The sequence below is a fragment of the Salvelinus alpinus genome, chromosome 16 (genome assembly GCF_045679555.1).
Source record: "Salvelinus alpinus chromosome 16, SLU_Salpinus.1, whole genome shotgun sequence".
In the NCBI taxonomy this organism is placed as follows: domain Eukaryota; kingdom Metazoa; phylum Chordata; class Actinopteri; order Salmoniformes; family Salmonidae; genus Salvelinus; species Salvelinus alpinus.
In genome coordinates this window covers 18,347,567-18,370,138 of record NC_092101.1, presented here as the reverse complement: position 1 = coordinate 18,370,138, position 22,572 = coordinate 18,347,567, and the positions used below count along the sequence as shown (strand labels likewise).

Below are 22,572 nucleotides of genomic sequence, written 5' to 3'. Positions count from 1 at the left end.
GTTGTGCAGCAAATACACGAGTTCGGTGGCCTTGCTTTACAGTGAAAATGGTTAACTTTGTTAGCTTGACAGACGTTTTGGACACTGTCAGGCATTGTCTTGGCAGCAAGAGCCTCTCGGATGCTGCAGTGTACCCAAGTGGCGTCGGGAGCAACTGCTTCCACGCGCGTTACCACTCCACTATGCCTCCCTGTCCATGGCGTTTGCACCATCAGTACAGATACCAACACATATTGACCACAAGTCCATTTAATGTCACAAAGCTATCCAGTACTTTAAAAATATCCTCTCCTGTTGTCTCGGTTTGCAGAAGGTGTCTTCCTTAATTGACCCCCCCCCCCCCCCCATAAACGTAACGGACATATACCAGGAGCTGTGCCAGGCCCACCACTTCTGACTCATCCAGCTGTAACGCATAGAATTCACTGGCTTATAATAGACGCAGTAATTGTTTCAAAACATCTCCTTCCTTGTCACTGATGCATCGTGAAACAGTGTTTGAAGGCTTTGTCTCTAGTTTTTTGGCCTTTTCCCCCAAGATTGTCCCAGCCATATCTGTGGCAGCAGGAAGAATTAAGTCCTCCACAATGGTATGGGGCTTGTCTAAGCCATTCGGTAGCTCACCATATAAGATGCTTCTAGCCCTATCTTATTAATAGTATGTTCATTTTAGCAAGTCAATTAATGAATTGTTCATCAGTCTAATTGCTTGGGGGTAGAAACTGTTTCGGAGCATTTTGGTCCTAGACTTGGCGCTCCGCTACCGCTTGCTGTACGGTAGCAGAGAGAACAGTCTATGACTTGGGGTGACTGGAGTCTCTGACAATTTTATGGGCTTTCCTCCGACAACGCCTATTATATAGGTCCAGGATGGCAGGAAGCTTGGCCCCAGTGACGTACTGGGCCGTTTGCACTACCCTCTGTAGCGCCTTGCGGTCAGATGCTGAGTAGTTGCGATACCAGGCGGTCATGCAACCGGTCAGGATGCTCTCGATGGTGCAGCTGTACAACCTTTTGAGGATCTGGGAACCCATGGCAAATCTTTTCAGTCTCCTGAAGGGGAATACGTTTTGTCGTGCCCTCTTCACGACTGTCTTGGTATGTTTGGACCATGATAGTTTGTTGGTGATGTGGACACCAAGGAACTTGAAGCTCTCAACCTGCTCCACTACAGCCATGTCAATGTTAATGGGGGCCTGTTCGGCACGCCTTTTCCTGTAGTCCACGATCCACTCCTTTGTCTTACTCGCAATGAGGGAGAGGTTGTTGTCCTGGCACCACGCTGCCAGTTCTCTGACCTCCCTATAGGTCGTCTCATCGTTGTCGGTGATCAGGCCTACCACTGTTGTTGTCAGCCGACTTAATGATGTCTTACTACTCGAAAGTCGTCTTAATTCTCACTCAACTCCCGTGGCTTATTTTTCAAATTGGCATGTTTTTTTTCTTCTAAAATGTCTGTGCAAGAGTCAAGGTTTCATTGAGATGTGAGTACTTTCGCGCACAAAATACAGGGAAGGAAAGGCACTACTCCCAATATAAGTGAACCCCAAATCAATGTAGTTGGCATATTTGCAACTCTTCGATGGTCCAACTTCCCTGTCCGTTCGGTGCTTTCCCGGGTAAGGGTAGGGGGTAGCTCTTCGGCTGTATCAGATTCACAACTGTCAGTGTCCGTGCCTGCTGGGCTAACAACAAATGTACAATTACTGATGCTAGCATTGGTTGTGCTCGTGGAGGCAGAACAACTTGCCGTCAACAGGTGAAATACTGCTGGTAGTAGCAGTACTACCAGTAGAGCTGGTATGTGTTTCTATGGACTTATTAAATGGACTATTTGAGGATTTAAAAATATATTAAAAAATAATAATTATAATGAATCACATTTTTATTTGGGGTACCCCCAACAGCATTGCGTGTACCCCACTTTGGGAATACCTGTAGTAAGGAATCGTTAGACAACGCTAACTAAATGCTAATGAGCGCATTGCCAACATTTTGTACGTTTCTGACCTAAACGATCAAATTTTACTCAAACGCTACTTAACCAGCAAGGCTCTTGTTCCAGGAGGGGATTCTCTGCTGTTAGAAGAAGCAAACCACTTAGCTAGATAACTAGCTACTAAATTAGCAAACCAAATGCACAACTGCAGAGCATTTAGAACGTAAACTTAATATTTATAAGAGATCTAGCTGGCAAACATTTTAGTTGTGAATTCCATACTGTAATTAGATCACCTGGCGCATGCTGCACAACAGTGACTCACAAGGCACCGGTATCTTGTCATTGTGTGCTTGTTAACATAGTGACTGGGGACTACCGTAAGCTTCTGTACGTAATGTGACAGATGAAATGAACACAATGTTCTTTATCTCCTAATGTATTGCACAAGTTGACTGCAGGTGTTTACTTAAAATAAATAGTTTTGGCGGTATATCAAAACCATCCTGTGGCTTTTTCCAAATACCCCGGTATACTGGCCAAGCCTATGGTCATCAGGCTATGCTCATCTGATTTTATGGGTGTGCTTAGTGAAAATCTAGAGGATTTATTGACAGTGTTTGTACCCCGTAACTTCATTTATCAGCCTCATCTGGGGGCTGCTAACAGCTGAAAATATTTTGGAAAATGTCAGCACCTTGAACACTATACTGATTGACTGGCTGTTGTAATGAATAGCATGTGTGATATAAAACAAATGACTGCCCAGCTACTGGCATGCTGCTTTTTATGCGTACAGATTATCTGATGAATATGCCTGTATATCTGTCTGCTTGTGTGTCTATGTAGGTGAACACATGAAAAGGAGGAAGGAAGCTCTGCTGATTGAAGTTGATAGGCTGCTGCTTGCTTTGCATTTCAATCCTGTCACCCTCTAAAGGGATGGTTTAATGGGTTGAGCGATAGCAAGGCCTCAACGTTTAGAGATAGTTTGGAGCGGCATTGTGAGGCAATTTCCACTGCACAGGGGCAGGTCCAAAATAAACTCTAATCAATGCTTGATGTAAAATACAGACAGTTGTTACACCCTCATCCAAAAATGACATTTTTAAAAGCTCATGCTGACAGTGATCCACTGTGAGTTAGTATGCACATGGGAAATAAAGGGACTACTTCCTCACCTGTTGCTGCTTGACATATTAGTTATATCATAATGTTCAAAGGACATTAGCTAGATTATCAAGATTACTCTTTTTGTATGCCTAGACTTTTTGAAGATTCATAACAAGGGTAATACGATGGTAATTTCGAGATGGTTAGATTTCTCTATTGCACAGTGCTTTGTTCAGTGTGCCTGTCACTTGAATGGGCCTTACTGAACAGTCCACTACATTTCCCCACCAAGCAGGATCTATGAAGTTTCACCCACTAAATGTACTTGTTCAGTATGATCATTTTTCAATGTGACTATTAATTTGTCCTCGTCCATCTCTCTCAGGGCCTGTCTTCACAACCGCTGATCCGATTTACTGGAAGCCAAGGGGTAAGTGCATTCCTAGTTTTTATAAACCTTTTAATTTTGTATCTGTCTGAATGAAATTGGGATTACTGTCTTCAAATTATATGTTGAGTTTGCACCAACAACTACATTTTCCTATCAGTAAAGAATGATTAACTCAATGACTGTGTCCTGTGTGTATAACCAGGCACTGACTAAATTGCCTCTGTCGCTGCAGTGAGCTGTATTTGTTGTCTGCAGGTGACTGGCAGGATTAGATTTTCCTGTAATTTTAGCGTGGCTGCACTGAGCAGGAAGAGCACGGCTATACTCGGAGCCCTGGAGTAGGGGTTCCCCTCCCAGGGTGGACAGACAGGAAAGCTATCTGAGACAAGGACCCAGACCAGCCCATCACTATTCCAGTTCTTGCAGCAATAGCCTGTACAAATCACCCATACATTCTGCAGTAGCATTAAAATAGAAAAAAAACTACGGTGAGCGTTGTTGCATTCTCATTACGAGCAGCATTGTATGCATTCCAGACATTTAGCTCTGCTAGTCCAACGTTTCTCCACCAAACGAAAGCTTACTAATGTGGGTCACAGTGAAGCAGCCTCAATATCAGAGGTAACACTTTTCAAACAGGTGTCATGCCTTGCCTTATACCCTGTGGTGTTTACTGTGTAGATGAATCTATTATCATGTCAGAGGTCTCCAGAACTTAAACTGGAGCGGTGTCTCAGATCTTGCTAACGTGTCTAATTTATTGGTTTGGATAAGCTACGTAGGCCGTATGTCTAATCAGTACTGTTTAGGACTAGATAAGCTAAAGCTAGGTGGGCTGCCTGAACAGTTGCATGTAGAGAAGGAAGGTGGGTCCTAGCAATCCAGTGGGTTATAGAAAGGTTTGTGGCCATTGGATTGTTCTTTTTAACTTCTGTCTCTTGAATGTCTTTAACCCTCAGTCTGTAATATTTGATAAAGCTAGAGAGTATTGAAGGTGCAGCTGATTTCTTCTTATTGTGGTATATCTCCATCAGATGCCTGCATCTTTCCTCCCTGGCTCATTTCAAATGCTTGAGGTGGGATCAGTAATTGGTCCGATCAACTTGAGAGATCAGAGGGTTAGAAAATATGGTGTTTTTCCGTGATGAGTTATGGCTGGGCTGGGTGTGAACCTTTTTAGAGTTCACTGGAACGCTAATGAGAGAGGGGAATGAGGGGGAAAGCTGCTAAATGATGTCGGCTGCTCCGTGAGTCCCATAACATTAACATTCATTCATATTGGCAGAGCTTTCATTCACAGCCACTTCCAGGGTCAAGGTGGCATAATAGAACCAGCTCAAAGAACAGCCAGGAAAGGTAAACATCCTGTTTGTTTGTGTCAGTGTTCCTCCGGCTGTGTGTCTGGCTGTATTTGGCGAGGACCTGTATGTGCCAGAGATGATGGCCCCCTGCTGTACACAGCCTCTCCTGCCACAGTTTAATTAATTTTAGCGCTGAGGATGAGACCAGAGGAGCTGCTGTGAAGGGCCAGTCCTCTCGAGTCCCCCCGGCCTGAAAAGAGGCTTTGTTTGCAGGACACCGTGCAAAATAAGAGAGGAGAAGGGGGTTGAAAATGGCTGTTAAAATCCACTTGCTTTTCAAATGTTAGCGGGGTAGGGTGGGGGACCGTGTCTGTCTGGGCCAGAGGGTACACTGGAGTGTGCCGTTCATTCAGCTTTTTGTTGAGGATGAACTTCCCTTCTTTCCATGCACCCATTTTTTCATTTGAACACTTGCTCCATGTTTTGGTAATGCATAATTTTGTTTTAGCATTTCCTCTGGGAGATGGCTGCTTCCAAACTTTCTGGTTTGGCTAGATGCAGTGGTTTTATGGGGGGGACACTGGTGTTTGTGGATTAACGAGGCTTTTAAAGAGGGTTGTCAGTCACCACCTGATGGTAACATGTCTACGTGAAGTTCCATTGTACATAGATAACTGCCAGTATGCTCAGCCAGTAGCCCATTACTGCAGCAGTACTTTGGTTGGCCCCATGCCTGCAATGGGAATAGGGCATCTGTTACGTGAAGTCTGTCAGGCCTGGCTCTGTCATCCTGTACTGTGTCAGACTGACTCACCCCTCTGCCTTCGTGAGTTCCATTCCTCCTTAGTCATCTTGGGTTACACCCACACTTCCATTATACGTTGTGTGAGGGTAACATACTCCTACAGCTGAGGAAGATTTCAACGTAAGTGTCTGGTGTGCACATATGCAGAGTCACCTCAGTTAACAGGAAGCGGTGAATGTTGATAACATTCAGCGGAACCTTTTGAGTGAGGAAGCATGACTGTTTTCCTGTATTTGTTTTGTTCTTGTGACGTACGATTAATGTCTATCTCAACAGGCTACCTCAACTGGACATTTAGTAAATGGGGCTAATCCCATTGAGTTTCATATAAACATACAAGGCAATCCGTTGATAACTTGGCACTGTGAAAGGCTAGATCTCTTCATGTGGAGCATGTAAGGCAGGGTTGTACTGGAGCTGAGGCTCAGCATCTCAGGTAACAGAGCCCTTGGCTCCCAGGAAGGCGGGGACACAGTGTTTATTTATAGATGGCCACCTGCAGGCTTCACATGTGTTGGGACCTTGGGTAAACAGAGCCGAGCAGTGAATCACTGCTCTCCAACACTGCAGGGAGCCGCCAGGGGTCTGTCAGCCAGCCAACTACCCCAACACAGCCCTTGCCCTGCCTCACTCCTCTCCTGTTAGACAAGACAGACTAGCTCACATACCCAACTACCCTCTACACCAGCAGGCATAGGTCCAGGATCAAATTTAGAAAATTTGTTGATTTATCTGTTCCTATGTAGGAGAAGAGGGACGTTTATGTCTGTTCATTCACCACTAAGGTCTAAGGGGCCTTGTTTCTACTAAGTGCGTTGGAAATTTGCAGAATAATCGATTAATTTACAAGCGTCTAGCTGCCTGTGTATTTGCTTTTACTAAGAATGTTACAGCACGGAACAGTGGGGACATGTGGGCTAACCTAGCTCGGCTATGCACCCCTGTATTAGCTTGAAGCCTCACCCTGTAACTCATAATCCCACACCGCCACCATGCAGTCCTGAATGACACACATACCTATACTGTACATTTGTTTGTATAGTACACATACAGGCAACTTCCAAAATAATAACACAGCTTCAATGGCACAGATTCTACAAGTGTCTGGAACTCTGGAGGGATACAACACCATTCTTCCATGAGAAATGTTATCATTTGGTGTCTTGTTGATGGTGGTAAACGCTGTCTCAGGCGCTGCTCCAGAGTATTCAATTGGGTTGCGATCTGGTGAGACACACACACACACACTTGAAATCCCCTATGCTCCTTTGAAACCCCTCTTTCGAAGTCCCAGATCTCTTCTAGCCATGGCAGCCAAAATAATGGGCAACTGGGAACTTTTATACATGATTATGAGATGTTAGTTGCTTAATTCACTTAGGAACCACACTTGTGGAAGCACATGTTTTAAATAAACACGTTGTACAAAACATTAACACCTTGCTAATATGGCGTTAAACCCCCTTTTGCCCTCAACAGCCTCAATTCCTCGGGGCATGGACTCTACAATGTGTCAACCGTTCCACATGCTGGCCCACATAGACTCCAATGTTTCCGCACTTGTCAAGTTGGCTGGTATTGGATCTCTACTCTGAATAGCTTGTTCCATCTCACAGATGCTCAATTGGGTTGCAATCTGTTTACTGGGCAGGCTACTGCAGTAAGCTGAATTCCCTGTCATGTTCATGGAACCATTCCTGACAATCCTAGCCTTGTAGCATGGGGAAGTTACCCTGCTGAAAAAATGTATTCCCAGATGGATACACTGCTGTCATGATGCAATGATGTTCCGCTATCCTGTGGCACGCAAACGTTGCTCCACTTATCAAGGGGCACAATGTGTTCCATGAAAACACATCTAACACCACCACCAGCCTGCGACGTTGACACACGGCATGATGGATACATGTACTCATGGATTTCTCAATACCCTAGTCCTCCCATCAGCGTGAAACCGAAGGAGCCGGTATTCATCAGACCAGGCCATGTTTTTCCAGTTCTCCGGTGTCCAGTGTTTTCATTCCTTAGCCCACTGCAACTGCAGTTTCTTGTTTTTTACTGAAAGAAGTGGAACTCTGTAAGGTTGTCGGCTGCTATACCCCATTCATGTCAAGGTACCATGAGTTATGTGTTCTTTTATGGGTCTTGAGCATCAATGTTGTACTGGACTGTCAGTTGACTGTAGCCCATCTATTGCGCTGCACAATTTGTCACTGTTCTGTCCTCTCTCATTAATGACCTGTTTTCAACCACTGGCCTGCCATTGGCTGGATGTTCTTTGGGTGGTGGACCATTCTTGATACACAGGGGAAACTGAGTGTAGAAAAACCCTGCAGCATTGCAGTTCTTAAAACAAACTGGTGCGCCTGGCACCTACTACCATACCCCATTCTAAGGCACTTACATCTTTTGTCTTGCCCATTCACCCTCTGAATGGCACACACGTACACAATCAATTTCTCAAGGCTTAAAAATCCTTCTTTACCCCTGTCTCCTTCCCTTCATCTACACTGATTTGACTAGGGCTGACTTGAGGCCGTCATGGTCATAAAATTGTCAGCCGGTGATTGTCAAGCAAATAACTGCCGGTCTCACGGTAATTGACCGTTTAACTCTTTTAGCATCTCCTGGCTTCCACACACAGCCTACAAGCCATTGATGTAGACCTTTTGGAACATCCATTTTTAAAACGTTTACATCCATTTAATATAGCTTACACATCACAATAAATCCATTTTATTGTAGACCGACTTTTCTTCATGTTTCTTTAGACCTATTTCAGAAGAACAGAATAGCAAACAGAGGTGTCCTTATGTTAGGCCCTGATATGGCAGTGGGCTACACTAGTTCATTTAACAGGCAAGATTGACTTAGAATTCCGTGGCATTATTTTAGTCAGAAGAATACAATTGAACATGGCTGAATACAACAGAATGGATATTTTCTCCAGACGATTTCTAAGGAAGTGCGCACATGTGGCTATTGTGTTGAGTGGTTAACAAAGAAACAGCTACTCCTATATGCTTAATTTGGTGTTATTTATGCCAACATTGGGCTATATGTATTGAATATTTAAAAAAATATATATATATTCTAAGGCTGTATGATGTGACTAATGATCACATTTTTTTGCATGAAAGGCATGAGCTCTGATTTCTTGTGCGGGCTGCACACACTTCATCAGTCTCTCTCTCATTCAAAATTTGACAAGCACTTCATAATAATCTCACCAGGCCTCACATTTTCCCACAGCATCCCCCTTGTGTTGCCGTAATGCCCCCTTTTTTTTTTTTATCCATGCCTTTTGCGGCCAAAGTGGCCGTTGTGCCCTTGGGCTGAATATAATTAGAATTCCCGGCTGACGTTTTCTGAAGCACCTCTGACTCACATGGCTCTCTCAGATCACCATTCTTATTAGCAAATGCCCATCACGTGATCTGGGTCCTTCTCACAGCTAAGAAGTAGGCTACAAGTGAAGACCGACACATGGGGGACGCAACTGTGCGCGTCCCTTTTATCAAATTCCCAGGCTTGTATTGAAGATGTTAAAACTGTCCACGTTTGGCCTACTTTTAGTCAGCCAACAAGATGAGTAAGCCTAACAAACAGCAAAAGCACTAGTCTGTCAATCTACTATCCCCATAGTACAAAAGTTGAACGAAATGTCCTTCTGTGCAAAAAATGTATATTCCAAACATACGCTGGGACAGTTGTGGGATGCAATAGATCCCAAATTAATACAACAAAACTTTTAAAAGCATTGAGGCTGATGCAACAGATCAGAATGATTAGCTTAAAATGTTAAATATTAAAGCATACAACTTTCACTAAAAGTCATACAAAAGTTATACTTAAATCCAAAATGGTTCTCTAGTAAATTAGTAAGAATGTCTCACCCCATTTTCAAGAATGGCCATTTTCCCTTTATTCAGATTTACAACCGGTTATTTGAAAATGAAGTCATCTCAAACTTTTTTTATTTTTAATGAGCCATAGAAAGTTGGTTGCAAGTTCAATTTAATCCACCTGAAAAGACAGAACAAAGTGGTTACACTCAAATACAGTAATTGATATAAAAAATAAAACACTTTCAATGTTTTAAAAATATAATTTTTGTAAATTATATCATAAATAGGACTGCTGGAGTTGTCACACATGCAGCTAACACACCTATGGAATTGTCTGTTCTACCCAAAATTACAACCAACTAATTGCAGCATTACCACAAAAAATGAAGTGGCAAGTAGAAGGGGGGGAAGAGTAAGGTGCTTGTCTGTCGGCCCTGTAATAAAGACCAAAAAAATAAAAAATGAGATTTTCGATGTACCGATTCCTTGGCACATGGTTTATGAATTGACCCTGTCTTTCAAAGATAAATCCAAATAACTTCACAGATCTTTGTAAAGGGTTTAAACACTGTTTCCCATGCTTGTTCAATGAACCATAAACGATTGATGAACATGCACCTGTGGACCGGTCGTTAAGACACTAACAGCTTACAGACGGAAGGCAATTGTCACAGTTATGAAAACTTAGGACACTAAAGAGGCCTTTCTACTGACTCTGAAAAACACAGAAAGAAAGATGCCCAGGGTCCCTGCTCATCTGCGTGAATGTGCCTGAGGCATGCTGCAAGGAGGCATGAGGACTGCAGATGTGGCCAGTGCAATAAATTGCAATGTCCGTACTGTGAGACAGGGAGACGGGACGGACAGCTGATCGTCCTCGCGGTGGCAGACCACGTGTAACAACACCTGCACAGGATCGGTACATCCGAACATCACACCTGCGGTATAGGATGACAACAACTGCCCGAGTTACACCAGGAATGCACAATCCCTCATCAGTGCTCAGACGGTCCACAATAGGCTGAGAGGCTGGACTGAGGGCTTGTAGGCCTGTTGTAAGACAGGTCCTCACCAGACCACAACAATGTCGTTTATGGGCATAAACCCACGTCGCTGGACCAGACAGGATTGGCAAACAGTGCTCTTCACTGACGAGTCGCTGTTTTGTCTCACCAGGGGTGATGGTCGAATTTGCGTTTATCGTCGAAGGAATGAGCGTTACACCGAGGCCTGTACTCTGGAGCAGGATCGATTTTGGAGGTGGAGGGTCATTCCCCCCCAGAAATGTCTGGGAACTTGCAGGTGCCTTGGTGGAAGAGTGGGGTAAAGTCTCACAGCAAGAACTGGCAAATCTGGCGTAGTCCATAAGGAGATGCACTGCAGTACTTCATGCAGCTGGTGGCCACACCAGATACTGACGGTTACTTTTGATTTTGACTCCCCCCCCCCCCCCTTGTTCAGGGAGACACTCCATTTCTGTTAATCATTTGTCTGTGGAACTTGTTCAGTTTGTCTCCGTTGTTCAATATTATGTTTATACAAATATTTACACATGTTAAGTTTGTTAAATAAATGCAGTTAGCAGTGAGGATGTTTATTTTTTTGCTGAGTTTATCTTCCCTGCTCTGCAGATTTTGCTGCGAGGAGGCAGTCATTAGATCATTTATTTTGGTACTGCCCATATGTTGCTTGTTTTTGGTCACAGGTCCAGGAATGGCTGAAGAGTTGAACATTTACTTAAATTTAACGCTGCAGATAGCAATACTGGGCGATTTGAAAAGTCCCAGTCAATCGATTAATATAATTATTGTAGCAAAAATGTTTATTTTCGTTTACAATCTGTAGAAACTGATAATAGAAAGGTTCAGTACTTTTGTGAAGCATCACAGCACAGTTGAGAAATATGGCAAATAGAAATCCAAAATGGATGGTGTTAAGAGCTAGGTGGGAGGGGTTGAATGAAGCTGAAGGGTGGGACTAATAACAAGAACAAATGTAAAACATACGGTGTCTTTAAAATGTATATAGGTTCAGAACTTCTGTGAAATGGCAATTACAAATATAAATCAAACTGGATGGACATCAGAAATAAAGGAAGGCCAGTACTAGACAAAAAATATAACTATTGTGTATAAACTGAAGGTAGAAGGCTAAGTGTTATTGTTTATTAGTTTACTCCAAAATGGGGAGGGGTGGTAGTGTTTGTTGGGAATAAGAAAGGTATTGTAATGAAACCGTCAGGGAGCAGGTCTCGAACCCTCGACCTTCTAACCCGAAGTCCAGCGCGCTATTGACTGCCGCAAAAAGCATGTTCCTGCAGCAGTCGATATCCACGCTTATAAACCCAGGGTTGTTACAGTATATAAAAAAAAGTGTATGGGTGATTGGAAATTATGCAGACAATTACATTGATGGAAGCAACAATTTGCAATATTGAAGCTGATCACCCCCATTTTTTTTTTATGTAAAAAGTTGATAAGCATTAGGCTATTTCTTCACATAAGCGCAGCAGTAGGTTATAAGCGTGACTCTTCCAAAATGCAGTAAGTTAGCGTGTGAACACAAATGTGATTATGCATGAATTTGACTGCGGTCATGACTCATGAACACCAGTGTGGCGGTAATATGGTCACCGTAACAGCCCTAGGCAGACCCCATTTGGTCGTTTAGGCTGTTGGTCTACCGATCGTATTTGTCGCAGTTGTGAAATGTCTTTTTTTGTGGCATGTCTTGATTGACACCTGTCTCAGTGGACTAATCCATTGCGGAGGCGCAGGGATGTCACCTGTAGTACATTTAACCTTAATTCCCATAATTGCTAATCTACAATGTTTGTTAGGTAAGTAATTTTAATTGAATGCTTATTATTATAGAAGTAAAAAAAAATATAACACCAGCCACGTTGGCGGGTGGTCAGGGCTCCACAGTGCGAGCGTTACTCACATTTGTGAATAAAAATAGTAAAGTATGATCACATTTATAGTAACATAAATGCTGTAATAGTGGTTTCTAAAGTATTTCTGCCGTTTTGTTTCATAGCTGGTAAATGAATCACACAGTCAAAGCACTACTAATAGGCTACAATATCGTGCCGCAACACTGCCTGGCTAGGGGCTGTGCGCACAAACAGAGCTGAGTGAAATATTCATTTTTAGAAGAGCTGCGCACAGGCATAAATTGTTCTAATTTACATGAAACCAACGTCTACTAAAGTGAGACTTAGTCCTTGTGTTTCTTGGCTATTTACATTGTTTTGTTCTACGCTTCTACTAGAGACTCCATCTCACAGCAGACACGAACGTGATTTGAGTCATGCTACCACTGTAACCGCCCGCCCTTAAAGGGGCAGGTAAAAATGTTTGTCATATGTAACATTTTGGTTAAGATTTTGATCACAAACTGAAATTAAACAATATACCACATTACTTCTTACTGGTAAAACATTTGTTTTAGTAACATTACAAAGCCTGCTCATCTTTTCTTTTGTATGTGTAGTTTTCGTGGGGGAAAATATTTTGGCTGGTAAAATCTGGGTGGTTGGTATATTTTATCTTCCTGCCACAGTAGCTGGTGTACCAAAAAGTAAGTTTTATCCCCTGAGGCCTAGGCTACCTAGTCTGTGTGCAAATATAGGCTTATAAATGTGGCCTTTTTGGGGGATCTGATAGTGTTACTGATTGTCACAACCACCTCATGAGTTGTGGCACTTTTTTAAAAACTTTATTCACTGAACATGTCAGAACACCAGATTGGCCTGGGGCATGCTTAGTGGGTCAACCAGCGTTTAGAGCTTTGCGGATATTTGTAGTTTAATTTCTAAAGCTGATATGGTTCCCCTATTGGAGACCTACTGTACTCCACACCAGTACACGAGATTGCTCATAAGTGGTTTTACTGTATATGGAGGGCAGTGAGACTTTCGGCAAACAATGCTGTAAGATTTATTCTCTAAACCTGTCACAAGCTGGTGGCTGTATTGATTGTAACAGATTATGGATGACCTTTCCTATATTTATCATTAAATGCACTCTCAGGGAAGAATGTTAACCATTTGATTTATTATTTTCTCTGTCCACAGAAAATCTCAATACCGTGGTCGGAAAATCCGAATGAGCTGCGACTGTTTACTTTCTACTTGTCCAATGTGGGTAGGGACAACCCACAAGGCAGTTTTGACTGCATCCAGCAGTACATCACCAGGTGAGGGACCACAGAGGAACTGGACATAGGCTGGCCTCATCCCCTCTGACATATAACACATGCACAAATTCATCACTCATTCCCACATTATATATACACATTTAAACACCCTTTTAAAGAGTTGTGTTTTGGATTGAAGCTTCTGTACCATGACCCCATGCGGAGGAGTTTGTTAACATGGTTAACTTCTTATGGCTGCATCCCGCTAACGGGATCGATATGACAACAGCCAGTGAAAGTGCAGGGCTCCAAATTCAAACAACAGAAATCTCATAATTAAAATTCCTCAAACATACATGTGTCTATTATAATTTTAAAGGTACCGTAATTTCTGGACTATTAAGCGCACCTGAATATAAGCCGCACCCACTGAATTATTTAAAAATATGTATTTTGTACATAAATAAGCCGCACATGTCTAAGCCGCAGGTGCCTACCGGTACATTGAAACAAATGAACTTTAAACGAAACACGGCTTGTAACAAAAATTTAAAAAATAGCAGTAAACAGTAGCCTACCAAGAAAGTCATTGGTCACTATCTTCCTCCTCCTGTGCACTGAAACCACTGAAGTCATCTCCTTCGGTGTCGGAGTTGAATAGCCTCATTTTCTAGTTCGGGCCATCTGCTTGCTTTTCTTCCCTCTGAAAGCTTTTGTTGTCTTTTTGCACTGAGTCAGTTCCTCACGCTGCTGTTTCCAACGTCTTATCGACTCATTAAGGCCAAGCTCCCGTGCAGCAGCTCTATTTCCTTTTCCAACAGCCAGATCGATCGCCTTCAACTTGAAAGCTGCATCATATGCATTTCTCCGTGTCTTTGCCATGATGAGGGTGACAAAATGACTACCGTAATCAGAATGATGGGAAGTTTGAGCGCGCTCGATTTACGTCACATTATGTGACGGTGCTCAGTTTTTTGGCGGCATGAATCTTGTGAAAGCGGGAAAAATCCATAAATTAGCCGCATCATTGTATAAGCCGCGAGGTTCAAAGCGTGGGAAAAAGTAGCGGCTTATAGTCCGGAAATTACGGTAATCTTATTGTTAATCCCACCAAAGTGTCCAATTTCAAATATGCTTTTCAGCGAAAGCACTACAAACGATTATGTTAGGTCACCACAAAACCACAATAAGCACAGCTATTTTTCCAGCGAAAGATAGCTTTCACAAAAAGCAGAAATAGAGAAAATGAATCACTAACCTTTGATTATCTTCATCAGATGACACTCATAGGACTTCATGTTACACAATGCATGCATGTTTTGTTTGATAAAGTTCATATTTATAACAAAAAATCTGTTTACATTGAGATTCACTAGTTCTAAAAACATCAAGTGATTTTGCATAGCCACATCGTTTCAACAGAAATACTCATCATAAATGGAGATGATAATACAAGTTATACACATGGAATTATAGATATACCTCTCCTTAATGCAACCGCTGTGTCAGATTTCAAAAACTTTACGGAAAATTAAATCATGCAATAATCTGAGACTGAGCTCAGAACAATAGCCAAATTAGCCGCCATGTTGGGGTCAACAGAAACCAGAAAATACATGATAAATGTTTCCTTTGAACTTCATCAGAATACAGTCCTAGGAATCCCAGGTCCACAATAAATGCTTGATTTGTTCGATAATGTCTGTTTATGTTCAATTATCTACTTTGGTTAGCGCATTAGCGGTAATCAATTCCAAAGTCACAAAGCGCATCCACTATAACGTGACGAAATGTCCAAAAGTTCCGTAACAGTCAGTAGAAACATGTCAAACGATGTACTGAATCAATCTTTAGAATGTTGTTAACAAACATCTTGAATAACGTTCCAACCGGAGAATTAGATTGACTTCAGAAGAGCGTTGGAACGGAGGTCCTCATGTGAAGGCGCGTTTTCAATGCGTGGTCACCTCGTGGCAGTGATTACTAATTCCTGTCTCCTTCGGCCCCCCTTCACATTAGTCATCAGACTTAGTTCTATTGACTGTTGACATCTAGTGGAAGTCGTAGGAAGTGAAAACTCATCAATATCTCGCTGTAATTTCAATGAGAGCTTGGTTGAAAATCTGCCACCTCAGAAATAATTCAAACAGGAAGTGGAACTTCTCAGGTTTTTGCCTGCCATATGAGTTCTGTTATACTCAGACATAATTCAAACAGTTTTAGAAACTTCAGAGTGTTTTCTATCCAATACAAATAATAATATGCATAGATTAGCAACTGGGACTGAGGAGCAGGCAGTTTACTATGGGCACCTCTGTGCACCTTTCATCCAAGCTACTCAATACTGCCCCTGCAGCCATAAGAAGTTAAGAGCTGAACAGGATTATGTTTTTAGGAGAGTACCATCTGCTCTAGTGCTGTCTTCGGCCTATCTGCCTCTGGAGTCTGATCGAAGAACAATGTTGTGCAAATGTATTGAATTGGGTCAGATGTTTGCGTATTGACGTAAGGATTGGAACTAAGTCCCGGCTCTGACTGTCGTATTTGAACACCTATCATGTCCTCAACCATTTCTAATGAGATGTGTTTGGCTGGAGTTCACCCATCACCCTGGATGCTTATGAGCCCCTAATTCCAATATAAACCAGAGGCAGAGCTGCCAACTTTATTTCATCCTCTGCCAAACCATCATCAAAGTTAGAAGGAATTAAAGTAGGAAACCAAGTCAAAACCAGGAAAGATTAGGGTTTAATGCAACGTTGGTTTGTTAATGTGGGAATCCACTGTTGAATAGAGTATCAAGTTATAATGCCCTCAATGCAGTGGTATGTCATGAATATTAACCCGGCTAGGAGCGTTGGGCATAAAACGTTTACTGAATGTTCTTCCTCACTAGTCTTTATAGGCAGTAGTGTTTCACCTAAGATTCTTCTTTTTTTTTTTTGTGGTGTTAAGGGTAGGGGGTCACTTAGTTGACCTGTTGGTCTCTGTCTGTTTAACCCTTTCTCCTATGTGTTGTCTCAGTGAGGGGAGCATTCAGCTGGACTGCCTGGGTGGAATCCAGGACAAGATCACGGTGTGTGCCACGGACGACTCTTACCAGAAGGCCAGGCAAAGCATGGCTCAGGCAGAGGAGGAGACCCGCAGCAGGGGTGCGATCGTCATCAAGCCTGGGGGGAGATACGTGGGTAAGGCCCTTAGACATTGTCTACACTGAGAGCTGTGGTCACACCCAAATCAGTCAAAAACATGGGTTACTAATTTAGCCCTAGTCTAGGATGGATGCATACAAGATTTATGAAGTTTATTTTTTGGGAAATGTTCCCTCATGTCTGTTTACATCCAGGGTGAGTGAATGCTGACTCAGTGGGAGGGACATTTTCATGTGAATGCTGCTCCCCAGTAAGCTGTCTCATATCAGGGTGTGGAGCACGCCAGGCAGTCAGAGCAGTAGCATGCTCATCAGCCAGGCTCTTATTGAACATGATGTGGGTTATTTCCACATCAGTTAAGCGCTCTGACCTCCTAGTGTGGCCCTGTCCAGTGGGAGAGATTTTAGACTCTTATCCAGCCTCCTCCATGGTAGAGATGCCATTTCCACACTGAAAACACACACACGCAGGGCTGTTTCAAGTGAACATCAAACATACTGTGTGGGCTTTTTACTAGTCTCAGGAGAGCTGCATACTGAAACTGGTTCTGCTGCAGTTCAGTAAAGGCCTTAGCAGCCCTGAACAGAAACAAATGTACCTAGAAATCAAACCGCATAATCTCTATTATACATTGTTGTTTTTGATTACGCTTTTAGGATACACTGCAATTTACTTGTTGGAGAGGAAGTTAAAACTGTGTGGTGTCATTTCCGTCGAGTCCCAAGCTGTCTTAGTCACACTCTTATCTCCACATGACCTTAATTCTGGTGAAAAGTGGCTGAGCTCACAGTGTATGTGTAATTGCAGGCTCATGGTTCCCTGTGTAGGGCCCAAGGGGCTGACTTGGCAGGATGTTTAGGAGCTCAGAGCTTCACAATGTCACGCCTGTGACTCGGCACCAAACCAATTGCCTAACTGCCCAGTCGCCACAGAAACGCCATCATAGGTTCACAGATATGTTTAATGTAGCTGTTTGGCCAGGAAGCAGCTTGTTCAACTATTTGTACTGTGGTGACTTTATAGACTAGTTGGGTTCATTTATGAAGCTCACCCTGATATTATAACAGGTACTGCTAGATGTGTACTTTTGTCTGTTGAAGAGAACATTTTGATGGCTTTTAAGTGCCTTTTTGAAGATGTACTGTAGGTTGATTACGAACAACTTCTCATTACAAAGCCAACCTCTCATGGTTATGTCACACAGGCCCAACCTTTCTGACACACAGCCATGTCTCTGTTCTAATCAGGTAAGAAGGTGCAGATCCGGAAACCGGCACCTGGGCTGTCTGACATCGCTCCATCGCGGCGGACGTCGCGGCCTGTCATCATCTCTAGCAGTGCGGCAAAGAAGAGCACGGCGCAGCAGAGGCCCCTGAGGGAGCGCCTCACCCACCTGCTGGCCCTCAAGCCTTACAGAAAGCCTGAGCTCATCCTGCGCCTGCAGAAGGATGGCCTCTTGCCCTTCGACAAGGACTCTCTGGACAGCCTCCTGCAACAGGTTAGTTAAGTCAGTCACGCTCCTAGGGTACGGTGCCTTTCACAACAAGTTAGTTGAACTGGAGCTTGGCAGACCCATGGCCCTTCTGAGCCCAGTGTCCTCAACAGATAAGTTAGTCACAGAACCCAAACCTCCTACTAGAAGTCCCTTAGAGCCAGGGGCTTAGCCTGTGGTTACAGGCCAGCCCACTGCAAACAACTCACTGCCGGTGTTGCAGGGTATTAATGGTGCGTTTCTTGAGGATAGGTTTAGAAAATGCATTCCTCCAGAATACTGTCATGGCATTAATGTCATGTATTGATTGCTGTCTATAGGTGGCTAACCTAAATGTGAGAGACAACACCTTCACATTGAAGGACTCTTTGTTCAAGGACGTTCAGAAGGATTGGCCAGGCTACACTGAGGGAGACCAGCAACTTCTGAAGAGGATCCTTGTTCGGTATGTGCTAGGTGGCGCTATATTACTATATTGCATGCCATATTAAAACCAGTGCTTTTGTGTACAGTCCACATGTCAACTGCCAATGGCATGAACCAGCAATAATGGAATCCTCCTAACTTTGGTTTGTGTACTTTATCACCTCAGCTTTGTGTGTTAGTTTAAACAAATTTCCTTAGAATCTCAGGTGCTGTAGTTCCAGATATCCTCAGGAATAGTACAGACTCAAGTCTGAAACCAGGCACTGCTTGCCATGTGTGGTTTTCTCTCTGCCCTGTGTTCTTGACAGGCCTAACTGGATTTTTTTACTGGTGGGACCAGGGGAAAAAATCTGGTTTCTCAAGATCTGGGGCAGTAAGGAAATGCAGCTCGTAGCTAAATTTAGAACAGGCATTACAGCGTGCTTAGTTGGGTTTACTGAGTTGACCCAAAATTGTTGGACTCAATATAGCAGGGAATATTTCACATTCTCAATGATTAAATGTTTTTGTGGAATTCATCCAAAAGCAAGAGATTCCTACCGTATGTCTTTTTGGACTGCACTTTGAGCCTTGGGTAGCTTATCAGCTGAACACCCTCCCACAATGTTTGAACACCAGTTATGGTCACGCAAGTGTAGTGCAGAAAAATTATTGGAAGACCTGTGATGCAACACTGTTCCAGCACATGCTGATCCACATGTGAGGTGGCACTGGTTCAAGGTCCAGGCTCGACGCTTGAGTCGAGGCTCCTTAGGCTTCGGCTGTGACGGGACCACTGCACAGCAGCCAGCCTCTTCCCTAGGCTGTTCTCCCCACCCCTCTAGCGTTTCTTACTCTTTCGCATTTTTCTTTCTCCCTCTGTAGGGGCAGGACTTGGATAATTCCCCACTGTATCCCACTGCCCCCTACTGTCAACACTCTACCAACATACACAAATAATATTCTGTTGATGTACACATCACACAACCTCTGTATACCGTGTTTTTATTTAGCAGCTGATACTTAGCATCTCACCCAAGGCTTTGCCAGATATCTATTTATGATGTCTGACTTGTTTAACCAGGTCAGTTAAATGTGTATGTCTGTCTGAGACAAGGAAAATAACAGAATGTAGAGCAAGGCCACCATAATATGGTCATGTGCCAATGTCACAGGTCCATTGGAACTGTGAGTCAAATTGTATTGGTCACATACACGTGTTTAGCAGATGTTATTGCAGGTGTAGCGCAAATCTTGTGTTTCTAGCTTTAACAGTGCAGTAATATCTAACAATTTCACAACAATGCACACAAATCTAAGGTAATGGGGGAAAATTAAGAATTGTCCTTGGAGTTGGTGCTTTGAACACACTGACTCAGAACTGGTTACATGGCACACTTGCCAACTCAATGAATGTACTTGTGCACTAGATTTAACCTGAACCTATTTTGGAAGTTTTTCCAAAATAATGAATGTCTGAATTGGGCTCACGCAATGTATTTATGTCTGTGGTGACTCAGCTTCTGACTTGTTTTTTTTAGGAAAATGTGTCAGGCCCAGAGTCAGACTCCGAGCACCACCACAGTGGCTCCTCCAGCTGAGGTCCAACTCCCAGTGAGCCCTCCCAAAGAGCTGGCTAGCAGCTCCCCGTCGCAGGTGAGCCGTCTCTTCTACTTCTCCTTGTCTCCATGCCCCTGCTCCTCCCCTTCTTAACCACTTACTTCCCACTCCTTACAGAGTGTCCTCATATGGCCTTTCACTGTTTGTGGTCCCATTAAGAGGAGTTACTGTAGATTTTGTTTGCTCCTTCCCCTCTGAGTTTTCCTGAGACACCGCATGTCCTTTACTTTCGTTTCCTCCCTTCTTACGCATTAGCAAATACACACCCTCCTCCGTACACACACAGTTGGTTCTGGTGTTCATTGAAAAGAGGGTGTTTTGGAACACTCGCTGTAAACATAAACCCACCGACGAGCAGTTGTGTATGTGGCCAGTCTGGGTTTGGTGAGAAGTTCGAGGAGTTCTACCAAACTAAACAGGTTATGGAGCCGTGAAGGTCCACAGGGCTCCAAACTGTACCCAGTGTTATTTCAGAACCAAGGACTTTCTGCTCCACTGTGATTAGGTCAGCCACTTCCAAAGTTGTTAGTGTAGGTTGGGTCAAATGTAGTCTGTTAGTAATACAGTACCATGCATTGTGTGGAAAGGGGATGGTCATCCTTGGGGATGGGCACTGTTTTCCAGATATCTGAACAGACGTTAGTATTCTATTACTTGAGAGGGTGTTCATTTTTGCAGATATTTTCATTTAAGGCCTATTTTGACAATGAAAAAGCTTTGTTATAAGTTAAATTACGTTATCCTTGTGATATTACCCACAGGGATATACCATGACATTTTGAAATACATAATCTAATATAGCAAACTTTTGAATGTAGTTTTTATAACTGTGCGTTGATCTCCTGCTGCGCATTTAGCCCTCTACTCCAGTCTGCCCTGACATTGGTATTCTATTTTCCCCACTTCAAATGGTAAAAGCACACACCTAACAGTTTCCACAAGACCTGACACAGATCATTGCAAAACACCTTTTTTGTGACTGAATCTGTTCAATCATGGTGAAAATCAGACTTCTCTTTGACTGTTGCTTTTAGTGAAAAACTACAGAGAAAAGCAGCCGGTCTGCTGTTTACTTCTGACATATGCATTTGTCATTCTGGTCAAGAGAAAAGCATGCGTTTGGGGGGGGGACTATCCTGCTATCGGGAAAGAAAAGTCATTGAGATTATTTGAATAGTGAAATGCCCATCCCTAGTCATCATACTCCCAATGTGGCTGAGATCCCTTTCACTCTGACCTTCTCTGCTTCACACCAGCACAAGCTTAAAGTTAATAATCAGGATTTTAGTAGATATTCTTTATCTTAATCTGTCAGTGATGGTTATCTGCTCATGTTTTTTCTCCGAATCCTTAGTTGAAGTGAGTCCATTTTCCCGTTTTTAATTTTCTGCCTTGAACTCTGTTTATGCCAGAAACGACCTGCTGCAGATTTCATCGATCCTCTGGCCAACAAAAAGCCCAGGATATCACACATGGCTAACAAAACAGCGGTGCCAATAAATGGCAAGCCGAATTCCTCCAATGGAAAGGAGGGGAGTGGGGCAGTGGTTGCGGCGCCAGCGGTTGAAGGCGTGACGTCCAGCTCCCAGCTCCCCCTACTTGACATCCACCGGCCCTTCGACCCACTCTCCGACGTTAGTAACGACTCCAGCCACAATGGCCGGGACTGTGAGGGCCAAGAGGCCGCTGTAGCTGAGAGACTGAGCCAGCCACCAGTCTTCTCTGGGCCTGCAGCGCTGTCCGTACCAACCCTGGACCTCTCGTCCCTCGGACACACCGGCCTCGATGGGCCCCAGGGCAAGAGCACCTTGCCCTCCCTGCACGGCAAGTCCAAGAAGAAGTCCAAAAAACACAAAGACAAGGAAAAGTCCAAAGAGAGGGAACGGGATAGAGTGAGAGAGAAGGAGAGGAAAGGAGCAGAGGAGCGTGTTCCTGAGCCAAGAAAAGCCTGTGACATCACCTCCAGCCCCGAGAACCTGAAGAGCAGTAGTATTCCACACAGCAGCACAGGTGAGATGTGTACAAGCTATGGTGTGGATCTCAACCTCTATAAATTTACAGAGAGAAGTCTGTGTCATTGTACTATTAGATGAACGATTGGCAGAAGGGAGACCTGTTAAGCATGATTCCATGTCATGAATTTCGACCTTGGTGATTGAGACATTTTGCAAGATGGAAAGATGACATTATGCACCCAATTTTAAATGAATTGATAAATGGATGAATGAATCCTATACTTACAATACCAGTCAAAAGTTTGGACACCTACTCATTCTTTATTTTCACTGTTTTCTACATGTAGAATAATAGTGATGACTTCAACTATGAAATAACACATATGTTATCATGTAGTAACCAAAAACCAG

General features: G+C 43.4%; 1 protein-coding gene across 1 annotated transcript in view; it reads left to right on the top strand.

Moving 5' to 3' along the window:
- Positions 1-22,572, top strand: part of ell (elongation factor RNA polymerase II) — a 46,444-nt gene that overhangs the window by 18,756 nt on the left and 5,116 nt on the right. Inside the window, exons 3-9 of the mRNA XM_071345181.1 lie at positions 3,438-3,482; positions 13,476-13,597; positions 16,562-16,725; positions 17,937-18,187; positions 18,502-18,626; positions 20,128-20,242; positions 21,619-22,216. Coding sequence (XP_071201282.1) covers positions 3,438-3,482; positions 13,476-13,597; positions 16,562-16,725; positions 17,937-18,187; positions 18,502-18,626; positions 20,128-20,242; positions 21,619-22,216 — 1,420 coding nt within the window. The remainder of the gene's footprint in view (positions 1-3,437; positions 3,483-13,475; positions 13,598-16,561; positions 16,726-17,936; positions 18,188-18,501; positions 18,627-20,127; positions 20,243-21,618; positions 22,217-22,572) is intronic.